The 21643-nt window shown below is 42.1% G+C and overlaps 1 protein-coding gene across 14 annotated transcripts in view; it reads right to left on the bottom strand.

The window, feature by feature from the left end:
- Positions 1-21643, bottom strand: part of MCF2L2 (MCF.2 cell line derived transforming sequence-like 2) — a 185600-nt gene that overhangs the window by 111064 nt on the left and 52893 nt on the right. For 13 of the 14 annotated variants that reach the window (XM_074912636.1, XM_074912641.1, XM_074912633.1 and 10 more), the window contains exons 3-8: positions 20105-20219; positions 11544-11634; positions 10203-10322; positions 5501-5617; positions 3174-3323; positions 283-407 (exon numbers count right to left, since the gene is read on the bottom strand). In XM_074912636.1, coding sequence (XP_074768737.1) covers positions 283-407; positions 3174-3323; positions 5501-5617; positions 10203-10322; positions 11544-11634; positions 20105-20219 — 718 coding nt within the window. The remainder of the gene's footprint in view (positions 1-282; positions 408-3173; positions 3324-5500; positions 5618-10202; positions 10323-11543; positions 11635-20104; positions 20220-21643) is intronic. The other variant, XM_074912634.1, reaches the window with a different exon arrangement.

The following is a 21643-nucleotide window of genomic DNA, read 5'->3' as shown; positions in this document are numbered from 1 at the left end:
GGAGAACACATATGTAATGGGGAAAGTAAGTACTACATTAAATCTTCAGCCGGGTAGTTAGTGGTCTAACCAAAAATTACCAAGAAATTCAGGACTTGTTTGAACTTGCCTTGACAGTTTAATCAAGTAACTTCCTCAAATCTACTCCCTTCTCCGAGTTACTTGTCCAGTAAATCCTGACTAGCTGAACCAGGGGGAATTGATAACCTGCACATTTAAATAATTTAAATTACACTTGCATTTCTTAGGAATAAATTAGCAAGGTAGTCTAGCTTCACTGACCTTTCTACTGTTGCCACATTTTCCAGTTCATCTGGACTGAGTTTGCTGTTGGCACTTCGGGTGACTGGCTCCCTAATGCATGTCAGTAGGGTGGCCCCCTGCTTCACAGCTAGTTTCAGTTCATCCTGAGGGAAAAAAAAAAGAAGCCAAACAAATTGTATGCACTTATTCTAACAATGCTCACATCTCGTAGATGGACAACGATAGAAAGAATTGATAGAATTAAATCTGATAGAATCAGTTCTGGCCAGGGACATCAAGGGCGACAAAAAAGGCTTCCACAGGTACATCAGTGATAAAAGAAAGATAAGGGAAATGCGGGCCCTCTCTGGAAGGAAAAGGGAGACATGATCACCCAAGATATTGAAAAGGCTGAGGTACTCAACAACTTTTTTTGCCTCAGTCTTCACCAGCAAGGGCTCCAGCCATACTGTCCAAGACACAGAAGATAAAGGCGGGGACTGGGAGAATGAAGAACTGCCCATTGTAGGAACCTGAAGGTGCACAAATCCATGGAACCTGATGAGATGCATCCACAGGTCCCAAGGGAACTGGTGCATGAAGAGACTAAGCCACTATCCATCATATTTGAGAAGTTGTGGCAGTCTGGTGAAGTTCTCACTGACTGAAAAAGGGGAAACACAATGCCCGTTTTTAAAAAGGGAAATAAAGGAGACCCTGGGAACTACAGGCCAGTCAGTCTCACCTCTGTGCCTGGTAAGATCATGGAGCGGAATATGCTAGGTCACATGGAAAATGAGGAGGTGATTGGTGACAGCGCATGGCTTCACTGAGGGCAAATCATGCCTGACAGATTTGCTGGCCTTCTACAACAGGGTTACAGTGCTGGTGGACAAGGGGAAGGCAACTGATGTCATTTACCTGGACTTGTGCAAAGCTTTTGTCACTGTCCCGCACAACGCCCTTGTCTCTAAATTGGAGAGACATGGGTTTGATGGATGGGTCAGAGCTATGGACATCGGCTTGATGTCAAAGTGGAGAGCAGTGATGAGTGGCGTTCCTCAGGGGTCAGTGCTGGGACCAGTGCTGTTCAACATCTTTGGGAATATGGACAGTGGGATCGAGTGCACCCTCAGCAAGTTTGCTGATGACACCGAGCTGTGTGGTGCAGTCGACACGCTGGAGGGAAGGGATCCATCCAGAGGGACCTGGACAGGCTGGAGAGGGGGGCCTGTGCAAACTTCGTGGAGTTCAACAAGGCCAAGTGCAAGGTCCTGCACATGGGTCAGGGCAATCCCAAGCACAGATCCAGGCTGGGCGAGGAGTGGATTGAGAGCAGCCCAGTGGGGAAGGACTTGAAGGTGTCGGTGGATGGAAAACTGACTATGAGCCAGCAATGTGCGCTCACAGCCCAGAAAGCCAACTATGTCCTGGGCTGCATCAAGAGCAGTGTGGCCAGGAGGGCGAGGGAGGGGATTGTCCCCCTCTGCTATGCTCTCATGACACCCCACTGGCAGTACTGCAGTACCTGGCCCCCAACATAAGAAGGACACAGACCTGCTTGAGCGGGTCCAGAGGAGGCCAGAAGGATGATCAGGGGGCTGGATCTGAGAGAGTTGGGGTTGTTCAGCCTGGAGAAGAGAAGGCTCCACAGAGACCTTCTAGCAGCCTTCCAGTACTTAAAGGGGCTACAGGAAAGCTGGGGAGGGACTCTTTATCAGGGGGTGTAGGGATAGGATGAGGGGTAAGTTTTAAACTGAAAGAGGGGAGATTTAGATTAGGCATAAGGAAGAAATTCTTCACTGTGAGGGTGGTGAGGCCCTGAACCAGGTTGCCCCCTCCCTGGAAGGGTTCAAGGCCAGGTTGAACAGGGCTTGGAGCAACCGGGGCTAGTGGAAGGTGTCCCTGCCCATGGCAGGGGGGTTGGAACGGGGTGATCTTGAAGGTCCCTTCCAACCCAAACCATTTGATGATTCAATGAACGTAGTAATGCTGAAAGGAGGATTCTTTCATAGGTATTAAATACTTGGAAAAAACCATAAATGCTTACCAAAGACAATATGTTTATCTAGAAATGCAGAAACTAAATCTATTCTCTTTGAATAGTAGATATATTTCTGAGAAAAGGAATAGTATATAATTTCTGAGCAGATTGCATTTCTGGCCAGGCAATTTACAGAATATGTTATTCTACTACAAAATGAATGTGTGCCACAGATCGTTCTGTGAGCTGAGAGACTGTGCTGAGACACTGCACTTCTTAATGGCATTTCCTTAAACAACATCGTGACATGCTAAACCACAGTACATCAGCTATCAAGGAGTCACCCACAGAAGAAGGCATCTTCCCAGCATGAAGGATGAGCAATGAAAAGGACAATGAAGCTCAAACATTAACATGCCAGCTGAGGAGTCCCCACATCATTGCACACTTGCATAAAATTTGTTTTTGTGCTTATATAGCTTAAGTAGTATTTTTCCTCTTGTGTTTAACCTAAGGTGTTTGTTGACAGCAGTAACGTTTTCTTCTGAGCCTTGATGTGCAAAGTGCAACATGCCCCAACTTTTTTTTTAAAAAAACCAAAATGACAGTCATCATCTAGTTAGATCATTCTGTCTATTCCAGGATTATCCTCACAGATGTTCTCCTCCATTTGCTCCGGTGTAAGTTCATCCTTTCTGATGAACCCATGCTATTCCAGATGTGATCCCATCACACCCTCTCATACAGAAGAAGTGACATTTCCCTGTCCTATCATTGCTGAAGCTGTAAAAAACCTTTTTCATAGTGGAATCAAATTGACCTCCTAAACCCAGGTTTCTCTCCTCTTCAGTACTTTCCAGACAATGGACTCCCAAGTCATGGCAGAAAATTGTTAAATCAGAAATCATATATTACACTGATGGAGCTGTCATGAGACAACATTCACCTTCAGCTTGCTATGGTGGTCAGTGTGTGCGGAGAGGAGCTCCTCTGTGCACTGCACATCGTTGGGAAGTTCAGTCTCTGCTAGGTCTGTTCCAAAGGTCTGTAGCATCTGTGCTGTTGTTTTTACTGTCATTGCAAAGTTTTCAATAGCCTGGAAAAGCAAGAGCATAAAGTCACAGACTGGTTGTTTACCCTTAGCCTTTTAACAATGCTTAGTCCTTCAGGCACACTGCACTGCAAGTATTACATGCCTGTAAAGCTGGCCGTGTTGTGCTTTGTTTGGGTGGATATGCTTAAAGTTACAAATTAAGTTCTGTGTCACAAATGATCTTTTGACAGGCCTACAAGTATTGTCATCTCCATGAACTAGCTGGGCAACTCCCAGAACTTAACAGACATAATGAAACCACAGAGGACATCAGCTTCAAAGCCAGGACTGGAACTTCAGATCCTCTGCCCATGCTTGCTGTATTTAAAATTTTAATTAAGGCTTTATTTAAGTTGAGGAGACTGCAAAGCCTTTTTACATTTATGTTTATACAGTCATTGTTCATTCAGCAGCAATCTGTCTTCCTCCTGACTTCTCAAAATGTGCATCTCTATCCTGCCTATCTGTACTAGATGCATTCCAGTCACTCTCTCCCATCTGTTAGTTACACAAATACAGGAACTAACTGCAAATAGCGTTAAAATGCATAAATTTATTGGAGCATTGCTATTTCTTTATCACTTGGGTGCTCCAGCACAAAACTTGTTAGAAATCTGTGGTTTCACTGAAGAAGGGAAGCGAGGAAGGCTTAAGAACAATGCTGCCTTTTCAGAGTAGAATATATTGTTCAGACTTGTGAGATGTGATTAAAAACTTTATATCTAGTAGCAAGTAAATGCATGGGATGTTTTTTCATGATCATGCCCCAATTTCTTTAGAGACTGTGTTGTCCTGTATACCTCTATTTTTTACACTTTTTGGTCTAACGCACCCAACAGTTTGAGTCAGTCAACAGCACTAGGGATGCTCTTGCACCCGGTCAAACACTACATAGTTGTTGTGAGTTGCATTCCCTTCTCCAGCAATGATGGGAATTCCTCCTCATTTGCAACCATGACAGTTAAAATTATACCGTGTGCTCAGTGCAAAATAAACTAGGGGTTGATCATCATTCAAAAGGTGCAGGGAGAAATTACAGTCCACATACGCAATCTGAAACACACCCCAGATGAGGCAATGCTAGCAGGAGTTCATAGCCTTCTTCCCTTTTTACCATAAATTCATGCCTGCTTTCAACCTAAGTAGTACAGACCCACATATGCTCTGGCTTAGTGCTTAGCAGCTGTAGCCTGCTGTTCTCAGCACCGAAGCTACTGGATTAAAGTTGGATGAAATGTCACACTTCTGACTGCAATACAGATAGAGCCATTCATAACCAAAGGCCTTTTATTAAAAGCCAAAAATGTACTCTGTGGGCAAGAAAGCTTGCAGGCTCCTAGCCATTCAAGTCAAGAAAGCAGAAACAAAGAACAACACTGTGAGATTGTTGTGTCACTACCATTTATCAACAGTTTAAAGCTGTTTCAGAAAAAAGCACTGGTGGGACAAGACAAGAGAACATTAAGCAGCAAAGGGGATGAAGACTGTAGCTCAGCAAGACTGAAAGTCAGGTTGTTTCAAGTTGCCATGGAGGCTGACACTTCCCTCTTATCCAGCAGAGATTCCTTGGCTGTCACCTTTTCTGGGCACCATAATCGTTTATATTGAAGCAGCCACTAAAATGCATTAATCAGCCCAAAAAGAAACAAAAAATCAAACCTGTAACAAGTGTCCTTAGAAGCAACAGAAAAAGTCCCAGCTGGAGTGCATGTTTACATGGCACAGAAATAAAAACAAAGGAAAATAAAATCAAGTGTCTTGAGTATTTTTTTTCTCTTAAAAACATGGAGATAATTAATCACTAAAGCGAGAATTTTGACCTCTGATCCAGTAAAGTGCCAACGTGTATGTTCAGCTTCAACCATGAGCTGAAGGTCTATGAATCTCATCAATTATTCAAAAGCTAAGAATGTGCCAAAGGGTCTTGCTGAGTAAAAATCCTATGACACTGTTAGGTTCTAGTCCAGGTCAAGAGGGAGATACAAATTACTAGTTCTGTTACGAACTTTTGGGGAATTTACCTTTCTCTATTTGAGTTATGGCTTTCCTCTTTCCATGAGTCCCTAGCACAATCCATAGGCTGAAATGCAACGGAAACGTTACTACTTGATGGTTGCTCTATGTTTGTCATCTGGACAATTCTGGGTGTAGACATGTGGAAGAACACCACCAATACTCACAGTTCGGTGATGTATCCACTGACTGTGGCCATACTCCAGGGTTCCTCCCAGCTCCCGGGTCAGCTGACTTTTGTCAATATAGCCATGCAGATCAGAGACAGAATTTAACATGATGATCTGAAATAAATCCAAACACAATGGACTGAGAGAAATAACAAGCCCTTCCAATCATTGTTCCTAGTATCTGGGTTTGCCTGAAACATATATGACCAAACTGCCGTTCCACCATAGGCAGTGAGTTCTCATTATGTATTTGTTCATGCAATGGCCACAGTTTATTTCCAAAAGATTTTGCCTTCTCAACATGTACATTCTTGAACTAACCATAATTTGACATCATCTTGCTCCCTGCTAGGCTGCATGTGCATCAAGAGCAAAAATATGGTATTTTAAATGTTCACACAAACTTCCATCAAATAATTTATGTATTTTTTTAGATAACTTATTTAATGAGAAATGGAGAAGGGGGCAGGATAAGCAGCTCCCTCAACACCAACCACTTGATCCAGGAAAGTGCTGAAATGAGATCACTGAGAATAAGATTTTCCTTTCAGTTGTATCATTTTTATGGCATTGTATGTCCACTGAGTTTGCCGGCATTATTTCATTTTAAACCATGATGAAAGAGAAAGGTGAGAGAAACCTAAATTCATTTTCTTACTTTACCACTAGATGTACTTAATGAAAGCAAAAGCAGAGTTGCATTCAGCTTCAGGTAAATGGTATTACCTTTTGGTGATCACTGTAAATCTGGCAACACAAGTGGCTACACAAATAGCATACATGTATTTAATTATGCCTTGTTGTTCTAACAGCAAGGAAATACTCCATGATTTCAGCAACAGAAAGAAAGAGATGTTGAGCACAAATGACTGAAATATTAAGCCTTAGATTTTAATATATGTCAAATGTATTCTTTCACTCTGCTGTTTAAAGAAAGGATAACTGGCTATGCCTGCTAGCAGGCTCCAGGGGAGCACGGTAAGTACGCTTGTAAGCACTGTGGACAATTTGATGAGCACAGATGTGTGGAGGCAAGAGGATGTATACTCTAGGCTGATAGTGCTCTAAGAAAAGCCTTGAGAATTAATCTGAAAAGGTTTTTAGCTGATCTTTGTTACAGAATCATTCTAGAATAATTCAGGTTGTCAGGAACCTCAGGTCTGTAGTCCAACTTCTTTCTCAAAGCTGGGTCAGCTGTGAGATCAAACCAGGTTGCTCAGGGCTTTATCCACACAGGTCTTAAAAACCTCCAGAGACTAAGACTGTACAACCTCTTTGGGCAGTCTGGTCCACTGCCTGATTATCTCTTTGGTGGAAAAGTGTTTCCTTATATCAAGTCAGAAGTGCCCTTATTTCACTTTATGTCAGTTATCTCTTGTCCTACTGACAGTGCACCCTGTTGCCTCTTCAAGATCCTTGATAAAGATGTTAAACAGGGCAGGTCCCAGCAAACATCACTACACCGCTCTACTTGTCACCCACCTCCAGGCAGAGTATGACCCATTAACCATTACCCTCTGAGCCCAATCACACAACTAGTTTTTTATCCATCTAGTTGTCCACGCATCCAGACTTTAACATCCTAACTTGGATACAAGAACACTTTGGGAGATGCATCTGGGTCTCATGGACCTGTATGGGTTGAACATTCTCAAGTAGTCCCTGACTCAATTCTTTTTCATTTCCAGCAGCTCATCTTCTCCTTGAACCCTGCTCCTAACCACAGGGGCCAGGAGACTGGTGAAGAAACTGAGGCAAAGAAAACACAGAATACCTCAGCCAAAGCTAAAGGGCAAACTATTTCCTGGATATGTTACCAAATGTTGTTTCGTTATGATCAAAGCCAGAAAACTCAAAAAACTACAGACTAGTCTCAGAGATGTTGACAAGTTGGAAATCTTTTGATACTCCAAACTTGACTGAAACTACAGAGGAACACTGTCATGCACTTTTCTTTTAGGAAGATGTTTGCTTTAACCTGATATGCTCAGCATGAGTCACAAAGCAAATCTATTAATATTGCCAGCTATGGTGCTACCCAACAGAGCACAAGTCTTCACCCTGCAGGCGTCTCTGCAGGAGAAAGCCTAGGAGCAATCCAAGATCCATCTAAGAAACCAGTCTTACAGAACATTAGCATCTCCCATACTTCTAGCTCAACTGAAGACAGCCACATTCACTAAGCTGGAGAAGACAAGAGAGTAGCAGGTTAGAAGAGGAGGGTCTGCATAAGCAGGTCAACATGGAACACAGAGCTGCTGTGGGGTTTCTTCATGATGGGTTAGGCCATCTGAAAGAAGTCACAGTCTACAAAGGTCAAAGAAGTACCTACTATAGGCAGATTACTCAGCCTATTGTGTACACTTTGAAGATGCCCTTTTTTGCCAGATTTTCTCTCAGATGAACCCTGGTGTATCTCCTATATTTCTATATTTTGCTCATGGGTAATGATATTTAATCAAATCACTATTGCAATAGAGATTAACCTCAGGAAGTTTAATTAACCACATTTGTTTGTCAATAAGATATAAATCCTGCATTTCCTTATTGTGTCTGGTTTATTATTTCAGCCTTTATTTCCTGCTCCTGTTTGATCTTCTGGCTTCTGCTCAATCCAGTGTTCATTTAACCCAGCAAATCTATTTTATTGAACACTTTTGCAGTCTGATAGCTCAGATAAACTCTTTAAAAAATGTTTTCTTAACAAATGCAAACCATATTCTTGAAGCCCCTTTTGAATGCTCATATCCTGGCCCTAACTCACATATCATCGTGATAGGAAACGCAACCCATCTACGGCCCAGTTATGACATTAATAGTACCAAATGCACAACATGAAAAAACAGCCTGCAAACAATTTAAGATAATGGTAGTATTAAAGATAGGTACTAATACCCAATTCCTTGAGTAACTGTATCACCCATGGGACAAGAACTCTCTGGCCCTGTTCTCATGCTTGGCATGTAGGATCCTATTTTCAAAGGGGACAAATAGAAGTTCTCTCAGTAACTTACCTGTTCTGAAAGTGGGGTACACAGGGGAATGCACAGACGGTCTTTTTAGGATGGGCTGCAAACATAGGTGAAAGACCCCTCCAGAGAGCATGGCAGGCCTCAGGAATGTAGGACACCTTTAGCACAACCCTAAGCAACTTGTAATAACATCACGCACATGTGGACAGCCTGCATATAAATCTGACAGGCTGTCTACAGATATCTAGGTAGGAGGCAGGCAGATCTAGCAGCAAGCATATCATGCTCTTAGTTTTTGTAAGACTGCTCGCTAAGACATACCCAATATGGCTCAAAATCTGAATGTCTAAGACAACACCAAACTAAACTCATATCTTGATTTTCCTGTCCGTAAGAAAGATAAGTTACTATTTAATACTTAATGTGGTGTTTGACCCCTGTCTAGAATTAACCCCCCCTTCCAATTTTGATAGTTTCAAGTTGGATTTGAAATGCAACACTGTTGTCAAATAAATTGCTTAAAGTATAGAAGATGCTGAATTGTTAGAAAATGCTAGTCCTTGATGAAGTTGTCCCTATTCTGGGCTGCAGTCACTGGTACAAGATTGCCATGGTAACAGATTGTGGCTTATTAAATACAAGAACATTCATTTTTTAAGGTACTATAAAATGGATTTTGTTTTATAATCAAGCATACATCTTTTACATCAATTTTGCATTTTAATTACCAAAAAGCCACCTTTGCCAAACTACAGTCAACATTGCAATTTAATCCACAATAACCAAATGAATATTCATGGTTCTTTTTCTGTGTGCATTGTAATAAATGGGCTACTGTCTCTTACTTCAGAAGAAGCATAAAGTGTCTTAAGCACCTGAACTTCAAACTTAGGTATTGACAGAGCTAGGATTTGTTGGAGGAGAGCCATGGGTCTTTTGCAAAACAATATAAAGCCACAAGCAAAATCCAAAACAATTATATGAAATCAGTAATGTCACTGTGGAACACAGTATGAGTCTAGTCCAGGATGAAATACCATCAATAATCATAATTCAGGTTTATTTATAAAACACTTTGAAACCACATGCAAACATGCTGCTAGGAAGAACTCCCGGAAGAGCTCTCATAGAATAATATAAAATTTAAACTGTTTCAGGATTGATAACCTGCTTCAAATCACATTCTCATCAACCTACAGCATATGACAGGAGCATATAAAAAGAGGTAAAAAACAAATTTTCTAATCTTGAGGGCATGGGGATCATAAAAGGCATTAAGAATAGGCAATGCTATACAAGCACTCAACAGAGGCACTGTCAGTAGTCCCATGATTAATTCATAAAATAGTGCAGAATTCAACCCTAGCCTTCCACTGCTCTGTAGTCCTAAATACTTATGTTTGTCATTGGACTGAGAAGATCTACCTCTGTGTACATCAGGTGAACGGCTCCACTAAGTTAAGATGTCAATACTTAAAAATCAAGTCACATTTTATAACTAGACTGACCTTCCACATGGGAACGTGTCCATTAAATACTGTGAAGCATCCACTGGTAATTAACTCTTTGGCACTACTATTATATACACCATACAGACCCAGATAAAAACCCGCAGTTGCCACTTGCAATCAAATTTCAGTTACTGGGTTATGGGAAATTGCTGATACCTAAGAACTACAGAGATGAAGGTAAAGAAAACACATGGACCAAAAAAAATGCATGCTTACCGGTACCTTCATTTTAAAGTCATCGCGATAGAGTTTAATGCCAATGTCAGCGATTGTCCTTTGGATAAAGCGTGAGGGTCGCAGGACAAACACCAGCTGCAGGTTTCCTGGAAATGCTCCCTGCAAGAAATATAGAACTATTAGAAAGCACAATTCTGCCTTACAGGAAGGCCAAGGGAATTTTCAGCCAAGTGTTTCCTAAAGAGGGCAAAGCAAGTAGGGCTTACGGAACCTTGCTTAGTCCAGCTGCTAGTATCAGCCGGTCCATTCAGCACATGCTCATTGTCAGTCTTCAAAGCCAATAGAAAGACTGGTCCATGGATTTTACTGTCCAGCCATACATTGTTTTCTGATATGGATTTAGCACAGAGCTCTGAAGTGGTGCACTGGTGCCTCCTTCCCCAATACCTGAACCACACCAATCCCCCTTTGCACTACCACACCGCAGGTTTTCCCATTTTTCTAGGCTGCAGCCACTAGAGGGCAAAACTGGCCACCCACGTTGGACTTGAAAGAAGCTGGTGGCACAGATGAATTCCCTAGGCTGACCTACCTTCCCACTCTGGAAAGGGTTTTTAATCTTTTTAACCTCACAGATTTTTCCCCCACACAGGCACTCAACACATTCATCAGACATGGCCCTGTCTGCAACACCCAGCCTACACCTCTCACGCACTCCTGAGCTCATCAAGCATAAAAAAGAAAAATTTCTACAAGAAAGCAGCTAAAAAGAACTGAGAATGAAAAGCATTTCTGTCTAAATTCCTTGAAAGAGTTCAAAGTCACCTTGGTCATCCCTCCATCCTAAACCTCTGTGCATAAGCTCTCAATCCTCACACAGCACACATGTTCCTGATAACATGTATAAAACCAGGTGGTTTTGTTAAGACTGAAAATCAGTGCTTAGCTCTGACTTTTGCAAATGAGATAGAATAAGCTATTAAGAGTTTCTGACACAGATCACTTGCTACCACGCAAACACAAGTCCCTTGGGATCTGTTTCTTTCATAAGCAGGCCACGTCATCACTCCTCAGCGCGCACAAGGGTACCTCTGTTATACTCTTCTAGGAACCAACTTCAAATTATTAGAATTTATACTTCAGTCAACACAGCAAATAAGGAATTTGTCCTAATTCAGCAGTAAACAAGGCTGTGTAATTTGTTACTGCAGCCTCCTCCCTCTCTTATTTAACACGCATGAGCTTCAGGGCAGGGAGAATCTGCATCCACAGTCAGAAAATGGGAGCAAAAAATGAGCACACAAGACTGTATCCTGTGCTGAAGGTTCACAGTAGATAATTTTAATTTATAGAAAATAAATAACAAAAGCAATCACTTACTGCTATCCGTGTCAGGGATGCCTTGACTGCACTCCATTTGTCCCGTCGTCTGTCTATGATGATGATAAATCCGATGCTGGCAGCCTCCAGACTGCAAAATAGATTAAATAAGTATGCTGGGTTACATGGAGATACTCCCGTTCCAAGAAAGTGTACTGCAGCAAAACACAGCCTCCGTCAGATCCCCCTCTAAGCCCATTATGAAAATGCAACGTACAGTGGAAAGAATGAATATTTGGCAGAAATTCACATGAAAATGAAAGCCGGCAAATTTTCTCTTCCCAGCGTAAGGCTAGCAGCTTACACAAAACATGAATATTTTATCTGCTAAATCTCTCAGCTGCTATGCTACTCTGCTGCTAAATCTAGGTGATATGAATAGTTCAGGATCACGAATCACACTGCTGTATTGAAGACATAAACTTCAGATCTTGTTTTCTTTGCAAGATAATTCAAGTTATTAGACACCCCACTTCATTCTCCAGGTATGCTGACATCTGACAGGGGCACTTAGCTCCAGGGAGTCAGTATCCCACTACTGTCACCACCTTGCCTGTGTACACTATGCCCCAGGAATCCTAGTAGGCAAAGCGGGAATTGAAGAGTTATATCTTGCCAACACAAACTGGTTCTAGAGTTACAAGTCATTCAGAAGTATCCTTTTAACATGTTGCCTAGAATAACAGTTACTGTTCCTTCTCAGTACTTTTCAAGGAGGGTCTAGAAGGCATTGATTTGATGCTCCGTCCCATCTATGTAGATCTCATAAATATCCCATCCTCTTTCTCTCTCCCAGAAATCTCACTTTGATGTGCAGGGCTTCAATGGGACTGCTCTACTCTCTGCCTTTCAAGAGTGCTTGGAGTTGGAGAGGAGTCCTTGGAAGCTGGAAGCTAATAAACACACACCGAGGAAAAATCTCCAGAAACTTAATTCTAGCAGGACGGCTCAGTCATCTCAGAACAAACCAGAGGCAGGAAGAAAGTGTATAAATGTCATAATCAAAGGACATATGGCAATCAAACATCTAATCACAGATTAAGATAAAAATAAACTGTATAAAACATTTCCTTGATTCCTTTTTCACTGTCCATACAAGAAGCAACCCAGCAACACCATTTTCATGGGTTGTTTTGTGCAAACTTGTGTCAATAATCCACCAAAGAGCACCAATGTTAGCAACTCTGAGCTTCTGCTGCAGCTCTGCAGGATCGAGAACAACAATCTGAAAGCCAAAGTGTCATGCAAATCTGTGATGCCATGCAAGTGTTCCTAATAGTTCACACTGGTAATAGGAAAACTCACTGAATTTCCCACTTCAATATTTTTTACAGCATTCCTCTGGCAATTACAAAATTCAGTGGCAATAGATGATCTTTCCTCTTAAATAGTACAATATGCAGCTGTTTATGCAGAGGACAGAACATGTGTTTGCAGCAGTGCCTCTCAAGCGCAGGGAAGATAATTCATCAATTTCTCTTCTTATACGTATATACAAATACATGTATATCCTTCAATAGCCCAACAAATGTTTCACGGAAAAAAAAATGACCAGCATGGTATCTATGTGTTTGCTCTAGATGTTAGGGAAAAAAGTTTCAAAGGCAACACAGAAATTCTGTGTATTGCAGATTGTTACAGAAAGGGTGTGAGAAACTAAACACATAAATCTCAGCCTGGAGGCTTCCTAAACTACCCAAAAATCTGCATTGGTTTTACCAAACTGCTTCTGCTGATTGGGACCAAAAATTGCTTTGGAAGTCTGGTAGACATGAAAGGCCTGGGGCAAACCAGACCACCAGGTAGTATCTCTGAGGACAGGGTGTCTGTCCTGCATTAATGGAGCCACATAGGATGAGGTCAGGTTTTTTCTCTCTGCCTTCATAACCAATGTTGCTGCATTATAGGTGGGGTGCCAGGAATTCTGGTTACATCTCAAATGGAGAAGGTCGGGATAAACTTGCTGATGGTTTGGGAAATCAAAATGAGCACAAAGCTACGTGTCATTTTCCTCCTTTGCTTGACACATGTCAAAAAGTTATTTTTGTTCAGTAATTTGCCAAGAAACATTTAGGTCACTACAGAAAGAAAAAAGCTGCTAGAAACTGTAGGGTACAGATGCATTTAGGAGTCACAATGGAAAGGAAATAAAGGGTGGTTTTTTGCTTTTCTGTTCCCATTTAATACCCCCAGCACAACACCTTGCTCCAGGCAAAAGGCTGAGGTGGTGTGAACCCCTACTCCTCAGCGTCAGAGCTGCACCCACCCTGTGCATGTTGGTCTGCCAATCCCTGTGCCAACAACAGCCCCAGTTACTCCATTTATTGCAGGTGAACCTGGAAGCTACAAGCCCCCAGCCCTCCAGCTGATACAACCACCACCCCAAAAGTCAAAAAAGCCATTGAGAAGCTGTCAGACAGAAACACACTAAAAACCAGACTGATGTGGGTTGCACCCAGTTCCCTGGCCTAGGGAACAGGAGACCATCTGGTCAACACTGACTGCTGTCTGACCATCCAGTCCACAGGAAACTGGCTTGTTAAAGACAGGATCATATTCATTAATATGTGAAAACTCTCCTACGCAGTACCTCCCAGTTTAGACTAACCCAGAATAAAGTTTTTAAACATTTGATACTGATAATACTAACAGTTGTCACAATCCAGTGCTCTCAAAAACAGTCCCAGCACCCTCGCTGGCCTCTTGTTAAAGCACAGACTTGGGCATGCGCTGGCCCCATACAGGTGGAGGTTAGCTCTTCTATTCACAGTTCTTCAAATGACCAGAGAAATGAGTAATCACAAGATGAAGGTCCCACTTAGGTTTCTTTGCTCTTGAAGGGAACAGGATTTGATCCAAATATCTGGTTAACCAGAACGAATACGAAAAATGCTTGTTGTGACTAGTTATTCCAAGAGAACAATGTCACAATTAAATGTCCATCCTGCTTACAGTGTGTTACTGAAACTGGTTCATTCTTTAGAACAAAGTTATTAGTAAAATAGTGAGATATGAAGGGGGAATTAAGTCAATGCGATTCTCCTTTCAACAGTTACATGTGTGGATGACCTTGGAGGGCTGTCTCTTTAATATGCTTTATATATTTTTGACAGCCATGTTAGTTTTTGAGAACCATGTTAAAGCAGCAGAAAAATGACAATGTAAAGGGACAATTTGAATCAAATGGATCACCAAAATATGGACTCTACACCAAAGAAACAGAGAATATATATTGGAATCATCATCTAATGATGTTTTCAGCTCAGACTCACACAACCAGTCTGTAGCTGCTGAAGCTCTCTCACACAATAATTGGACACGTAGAACCAGGTTCAAATCTGATGTAGTTCCATTGAAATCGGTAATTTATAACAAAATGACCAACAAAGTAGGTGTGTTAGCTGAAGTTAACAAAATGGTGATGTTGGTCTAAAGAAATACATCATTCAACTAATATCAGGTTAATAAAAATGAGAAAAATCTGTTTTTCACAAAATTTATGATGTAGCTAAACCACAAGTAACTATATCCATAAGCACCATGTTCATACGTGCTGACTGCACACAGAAATCACCTTGTTTTGCCCATCTACCTGGTCTGAGTGATTAAAGGCTTTCTAATATGAGTGTATACGGAGGATTGGAGGCCCAAAAGAATTCAGAATCAGACCCTTATAATCACATCTTGGTGAGCAAACTGCAATGCAAATAACTGACAAGACGGCAGCTGCCAAAAGCAACAAGTACAACTGTGATTCAAACAAACACAAAAGTATTTGTTCCAAGTAAAACTTGCTTCTATGCCTCAGAACTAACTCTTAAGTCCCATTTTAAAAGTCCCTCAAACATATAGACCACCAGTCACTTAAAAAGGGACCTTTGCTGTTTTTTTCAAGTACGTGTCCATGATCGAGCAGTCCATATTTTCAGATGTTCTTCTGCATGAGGATTTGTAACAGCACAAAAGCATCCAGGCATCAGATGCAACAAGAAAAATTAATTTCATAGATAACAGGAACAAAAACTTATAAAATACAGATAGAGACATGAAAATGCAAGAGAGAAGTAACAAAGGAATTTTCTTATAAAATTAGTCTTGGCAAGAGCTGTCACGGGGGTGGGGAGAGCTGGGGATAGCGAATATATGGGAATAGGAACATTGCTTATCAGTTTGTACTGCAAATCACAGTGTTGCAGGACAGTTAGAGACAGACTGAGGAAATGAAAGATGAAATAGATACTTACATAATGGCTTGGGTTTAAATATGGGAAAAGAGCAAAGGAGAGCAAAATACCACTGAATGTGCAGCCTAGCTATGGTGGGGCACTACTCATAGCTCTCTTTCCCTCCAAGACCAAGTGTAGTAACTTCAGCTGGCTGGCAAAGACAAAACCTGCCAACCAGTCATGCCTGGTACATGGGGCTGTGGGGGAAGGCACAGGCTAGAACACTTTATTACACAAAGAGTGCAGGTACAGTCCTAGCTGCGGAGGAGTATGAAGAACAAGCCAAGGCATGAGATCTGAGAAAGGTTTGTCAGGGTAAAATGATAATCAGGCCATTAATCAAACAATTCAGGTACCTATTGCAGTGTATATCAATTACAACATTGAACTTACCATGCAGTCTGAGAAGAAATGTGTAAAAAAATGGAGAAGAGACTTAAAAATTACATGATATGAAGGAGGAAAAGAGTGGGGAGAGAATCTGAGAAAACCACATGTTGCTAAAAAGCAAAGTAGCTGAACAGAGCATGGAAGAAAATGTGGGAGACTGTCTACATCACTGAAAATCGGGCAGACTATGCAAAGACAAGCAGCAAAGAAACCATACAGAGATACACCTCTGTAAATCTTGGCTGCCATAGGTTGATAGATGCAGCATGACAAGGGTCTAGACAAAAGAGGTACCTTTGGACACAGAAAACTCAAAATGGGCCTGTAAGCCTGATATAAACCTAGACCACAGACTTCTGCAATGTTATTCCCCGCTTTTCACCTTGATGTTCAGGATAGTATCAATTGTCTTCACTGAGATAAGCCAGTATTATTTGTATGTTTGGTGTTTTTTTTACTAGATAAGGCTAATTTAAGCCCTAAATTTAGCCAGGGAACAAGAGACAGTGTCAGCAAGCGATCTTATTTCAGTCAGTATGCTGAAAGGAAAGGCCATACCAAGGTCTGAATGTCATTTGGCATTAAGGGATGCATGCAGGCACAGAGCTGTGGGAAGAAGCCTAGCCAAGATGGCAGCATCGGCACAAGTGAATGTACAGCTGAGAAACCCCACTCATGTGGGTAGCCAGAGGAAGGGAGTTTAAAAACAAACACATACTCTATCAATGTTTTCTCAGTGTCAGTACTGTAGTATCTCTACCCTAATTGTGGAGATGCATTGAGGTTTCTCCAGTTCTCTGTAATGAAGGATTTGAAGACAATCCTGCACAGCAGATAAACATAAAGCTTACCTCCAAATTAAATTCTGGCATATTTGGCTAGACCCACAGATGTCTGGCAGAGAGGGTTCCTTTCCCTGAATGAAGTGTGTGCAAACAGCAGAGCTGTTCCATCCTCAGCTCTGAATTCAGGTAGCCCTTGAACACTGATTTAAGGAGGCCAGCAGATGTCGAATTTCCCAGCCTCCTCTGGAAGAAGGGCACCTGTTTATCAAAGTAGTTGATCCATGTCAGTTGAAAGAGAACGGAATTCTGGCCATGGAATGTAGCAAGTAAAAAAGGGCTTTCTGGAACTATCTATTGTAAGTGTGCATGCATAGAGGTATGCATGTGCACACACCATGTTACTTAATGTTGGTGGATGTGTATGTTTGTAGATCCCTTCGGTGGAGCACGCTCATGAACAGATGTTGAACTGGAGGGAAAAGTATCAGATTAGAAAAGTCTCACTGAGCCAATCTTCCATCCTGGAGAACAGTTAATGTTTCAAAGCCCAGAAGTGTAAGGTTTACTTACAGCCCACCCCAAAATACTGTGGTATGCCACAGCTGATAAAGCAAATCTGCTCAGCAACATTAAAGACAAGTGCATCTGAATAACATTTGTTGTCTATCTTCATCTTTTCAATGTTTTGTGACATGGGCATATAAGATCCATCATTCCAGGGGGACTAAGAAAGCTACAAACTCACTGAATGATGTCATCTGCCATCACAGATCTTATCTCCACAACTAGCACACACCTTATTCTATAGGATATGCAGGAATAGACACTACTGAAGACAGATATTCTCTCTACATTTGCCTGAAAAATGATGCTGACTTCTCTGGTTCAGTGAGTTATGAAGAATTATTTTCTATGATAAACAGGGTGAACTGCTTTTCAAACTATACTTCATCTTACCTGATTCATGGCCATACCCTTTGTAACTCCACAAGAGTTAGAGATTCTCTTCTCTTAGTCATTTTGATACCAGCACATCTTTCTTGAGAATAAAATAAAAGGTGAACTACTAGCAGTGAAACATGTACAGGAACACTGCCATAATACACACAGCAGTGTGTAGTACCGTAGTGCTGATGAAAGTAACAAATGCAGTCCTTTCACTGCTTGCTGAGATCTATGACAGAGACACTCTCTGTGCATGGACCAGCCAACTGCAGATTAACAAGGCTCTGCTGCACCCTATCAGGTCCACTATTTAGGCAACATTAAGATTGAACTTCATTTAATTATGTCATAAATCACACAACCAAACCTCGCTGCTCAGGTTCTTCCTCTTCTAAATTAATACCTTTGTCCCTCACCATCTACATAAAAGGTGGCAAGTTTCAAATAGCGACTCAAGAAATATGGTCAATCTTTCTAAAAGCACTGCAACAAAGACTAGCAAACTCCTGGGAAAACTCACATCCATACAGTGTGATCTGTGACTGAACCTAAGAGTCAAACTAATGTGTTGGTATGCAGAAAATGTAGGTTCAAACCCCAGCCTGTCACTGACCTTGAACAGGTCATTCAAATCAAACTGAATGGTCACTTACTCAACCCAAGTTTTGGAGAGCCTGTCTGTAGTGTAAAATATTACTTACACATACCTCATCATCTGTAAAATTAGCCTATTGCAGGTCTCCTGCCTTACAAAGTTTTGAAACTTAATTCATCGTTCTTTACACATTGTTCTGGGATTCCTCAGGGAAAACACAAAACTGATAAAGCGAATCAAAGCAAAGGTCCATCTAGGCCAGTACCCTGCTTCCAGTGTTGGTAGGTAATGGATACTGGGTCAAAAGCAGAAGTGAGAAGGACAATCTTTCTCTCGGTATATTCTCCCAAGTTCCAGCATTAAGGAATATATGGATTTCTTCGGTGTTTGCGTCTGAGCCATTGTGTTCAGCTGCCATTCATTGACAAAGCTATCCTTCATAAATTTGGCTAATTTCTTTTGAACCCATCTGTATTTTTGGCTTTCACGCAGACCGAAGAAGCATAAAGCATTTCCTTCTGTTTTGTTGAAAATGTAACGTGCTAATTCCCCAACATGTGACAACATTACCGGGAATCACCACCAGCATACCAAATACAAAGAACTGGAAAACTAGGTTTGTGTTTTTCTCGGCTACTGTTGCTGTTTTATTAACCCTGAAGCTGGTCATCCTCCCAGTCCTGAAGCTAATGAAGAAATAGGTAAGACAGAGTTTCTCCTGGCAGAATAAAAGCCCTACAGAGCAGAGTGAAACAATGAAACTGTTAAGTTCACAGCTTGTGGTTTCTCTCAGCTTGCTTTGGCAACTCAGTATGGGGAATACATGTAGGTGGAGCTGGAAAACTTCTTACTCAAACTTGAAGGAGGCACGTTTTCCCCTCATCCTCCTCTAAGCACCTTTATACACCAGACCACAGGAAATAATAAATCCCTGCTGTGCTTCTAGCTAGCACAAACAGCCATGGTCCAGAGACAGGATCAGGGGACTGAAAAAAATATTAAGCTCTCTTTTTGGATAAACAAAAAGTAATTCAGCAGCCATGCCTCAGCGCATTTCCTCAGAGCAGTGGACGTGAGTTTGTTTCACTATCCTTGCACAGCTGCAGGCAAACAGCAAGGAAAACATCCTAGCTGAGGAACAATCTCCCAGTAAACGAAGCATCAGAAAGCACAAGGTGCTTGCCAGAATCCTGTCAACAGGGCACCTAGCTTGCTCCCTTAGAAAAGAGAAAGCTTGCACAGAAAGATGTACTCGGAGAACAATCAGTAAGGGGACCTATGTACATGTGGCTCTTTCCAGATGCAACCCTTCCCTTATTATGTCCAGTACCCCCGAGAGTTATCACAAATGGTTTCTATTAGCTCCCTTTTGATCTGCTATCTTTACTGCTGCTCTTCAGGTCTATACCCCCTCCCACCCAGTTCAAGCCCTGAACAGAAAACCTGTCCTGTGTTTAATTATGTAAGTGCTTCCCAGGGCCTCCTGCACACAGGAAAGTTTCATACTGATTGGATGGATGCAGAGTCACTGGTACATCCTGGTAGCACCACTAAAAGCAGTGAGCCACTAAGGAAGCAAAGCTCTCTAGGAAATCAACAGACATTTATGCTTAGCCTCACCTGGGAATGCTGGTTAGATATGTGACCACGTTCAGAAAATCTTCATCAGGTATGTCACTGAATCCTGCAAATTCTGGGAATGTTATAATGGGTGCCCCATCCTTCCCTCTTCCTCCTGCAAAAGAGAGGTTGTAAATCTTAGAGGGTGATTTTGTGCCTGTGGACAGACTGGTCAGCACTCAAGCAGGAAACATTGGCATATCCCTCATTGAAAAGCATCCAGATGCAGTATATGTGATCAGCTTCCATATGATATTATAACTTACTGTAGTTTCATTACCTCCGTTTACTCCAGACTGTTTATTCTAGTCTCTGTTGTTTATTCTCAGCTTTTTCAGGAACCTTGTGCATAATTCTGATTAAACACTTTCTTCAGTTGTTTCCCGTTTTCAAATAATTTCTTGTGATAATATGACAATATTTCCCTATGTATAGTTACAGCACTCTCTGATTCCTTCTAGACACTAAAGGAAATGAAGTAATAGAGCATACAAACTTTGAATACACACATATAACCCATGACACAGGCCTAGGACCAATCCAGTGTAGGTCTTTCCTTAACAAAACAACCACTCAAAGTGCATGGAGTATTTGATCAATTAGTTTTGCTCTTGTCTTGTTTATTTGTATCAAACCTTCATTAAATAGGACAGGAAGATCATAAGCAGCAAGATCAAGAAGAGTCCCTATCTGAGGGACTCCCTGATGCAAACAGCAGTGTTGAAACTCCGGTAGAGCTCCGGGAAGCGTGGAGCTGAGTCCCTTATAGCCGAGAAGTCAGTTCTCCTGACCGAATGCTCAGCTCTAGGAGATGTTATAGTGCACAGCACAAACCCTGTTGACTTGCAGAACCAGTCCTAAATTGGTTCTGTTTACTGGGTTAATGTGGCAGGGGTTTTGGTAGTGGGGGAGTAGACTATGGTGGTGGGCCCCTGTAAGAAGCTTCTTGAAGCTCCCCCAGCTCCAAGTGGGACTTGCCTCTGGCCAAGGCCAAGACAATTAATGATAGTGGCTGAGCCTCTGTGATAACCTATTTAAGAAGGTGAACCTGGGAGGAGGAGTTGGAGTTGCGAGGACACCTATGCAAACACGAGGAGGAGGAAGGAGGTGTGCCGGAGCAGAGACTCCCCTGCAGCCCATGGTGAGAGGCCAGGCTGTGCCCTACACCCATGCAGCTTGGGGAGGACCCCATGCCAGAGCAGGTGCCTGCACCCAAAGGCAGGCAGGGCTGTGGGAAGAAGCCCCCACTGTTGTAGTTTGGCACTGGGAGGACTACAACATATGAGAAGGACCCATGCCAGAGCAGCTAAGGAAACACCGTGGCCTGTGGGAAGGACTCATGTCGGAAAAAGTTCATGGAGGTCTGTCTCTGGTAAGAGGGACACCACACTGGAGCAAGGGCAGAAGTGAAGGAGTTCTCCCACCCTCCCTGAGGAGGAAGAAGCAGTGGGACTGACCACAACCCCTATCCCTTGCCCACTGTGCCACTGGGGGGGAGGAGGTAGAAAAATCAGGAACAAAGCTGAGCCCAGGAAGAAG

Source organism: Athene noctua, chromosome 8, assembly GCF_965140245.1.
Source record: "Athene noctua chromosome 8, bAthNoc1.hap1.1, whole genome shotgun sequence".
Classification (NCBI taxonomy): Eukaryota; Metazoa; Chordata; class Aves; order Strigiformes; family Strigidae; genus Athene; species Athene noctua.
Note: the sequence above shows the minus strand (reverse complement) of the source record. Positions and strands in the feature narration are given on the sequence as shown.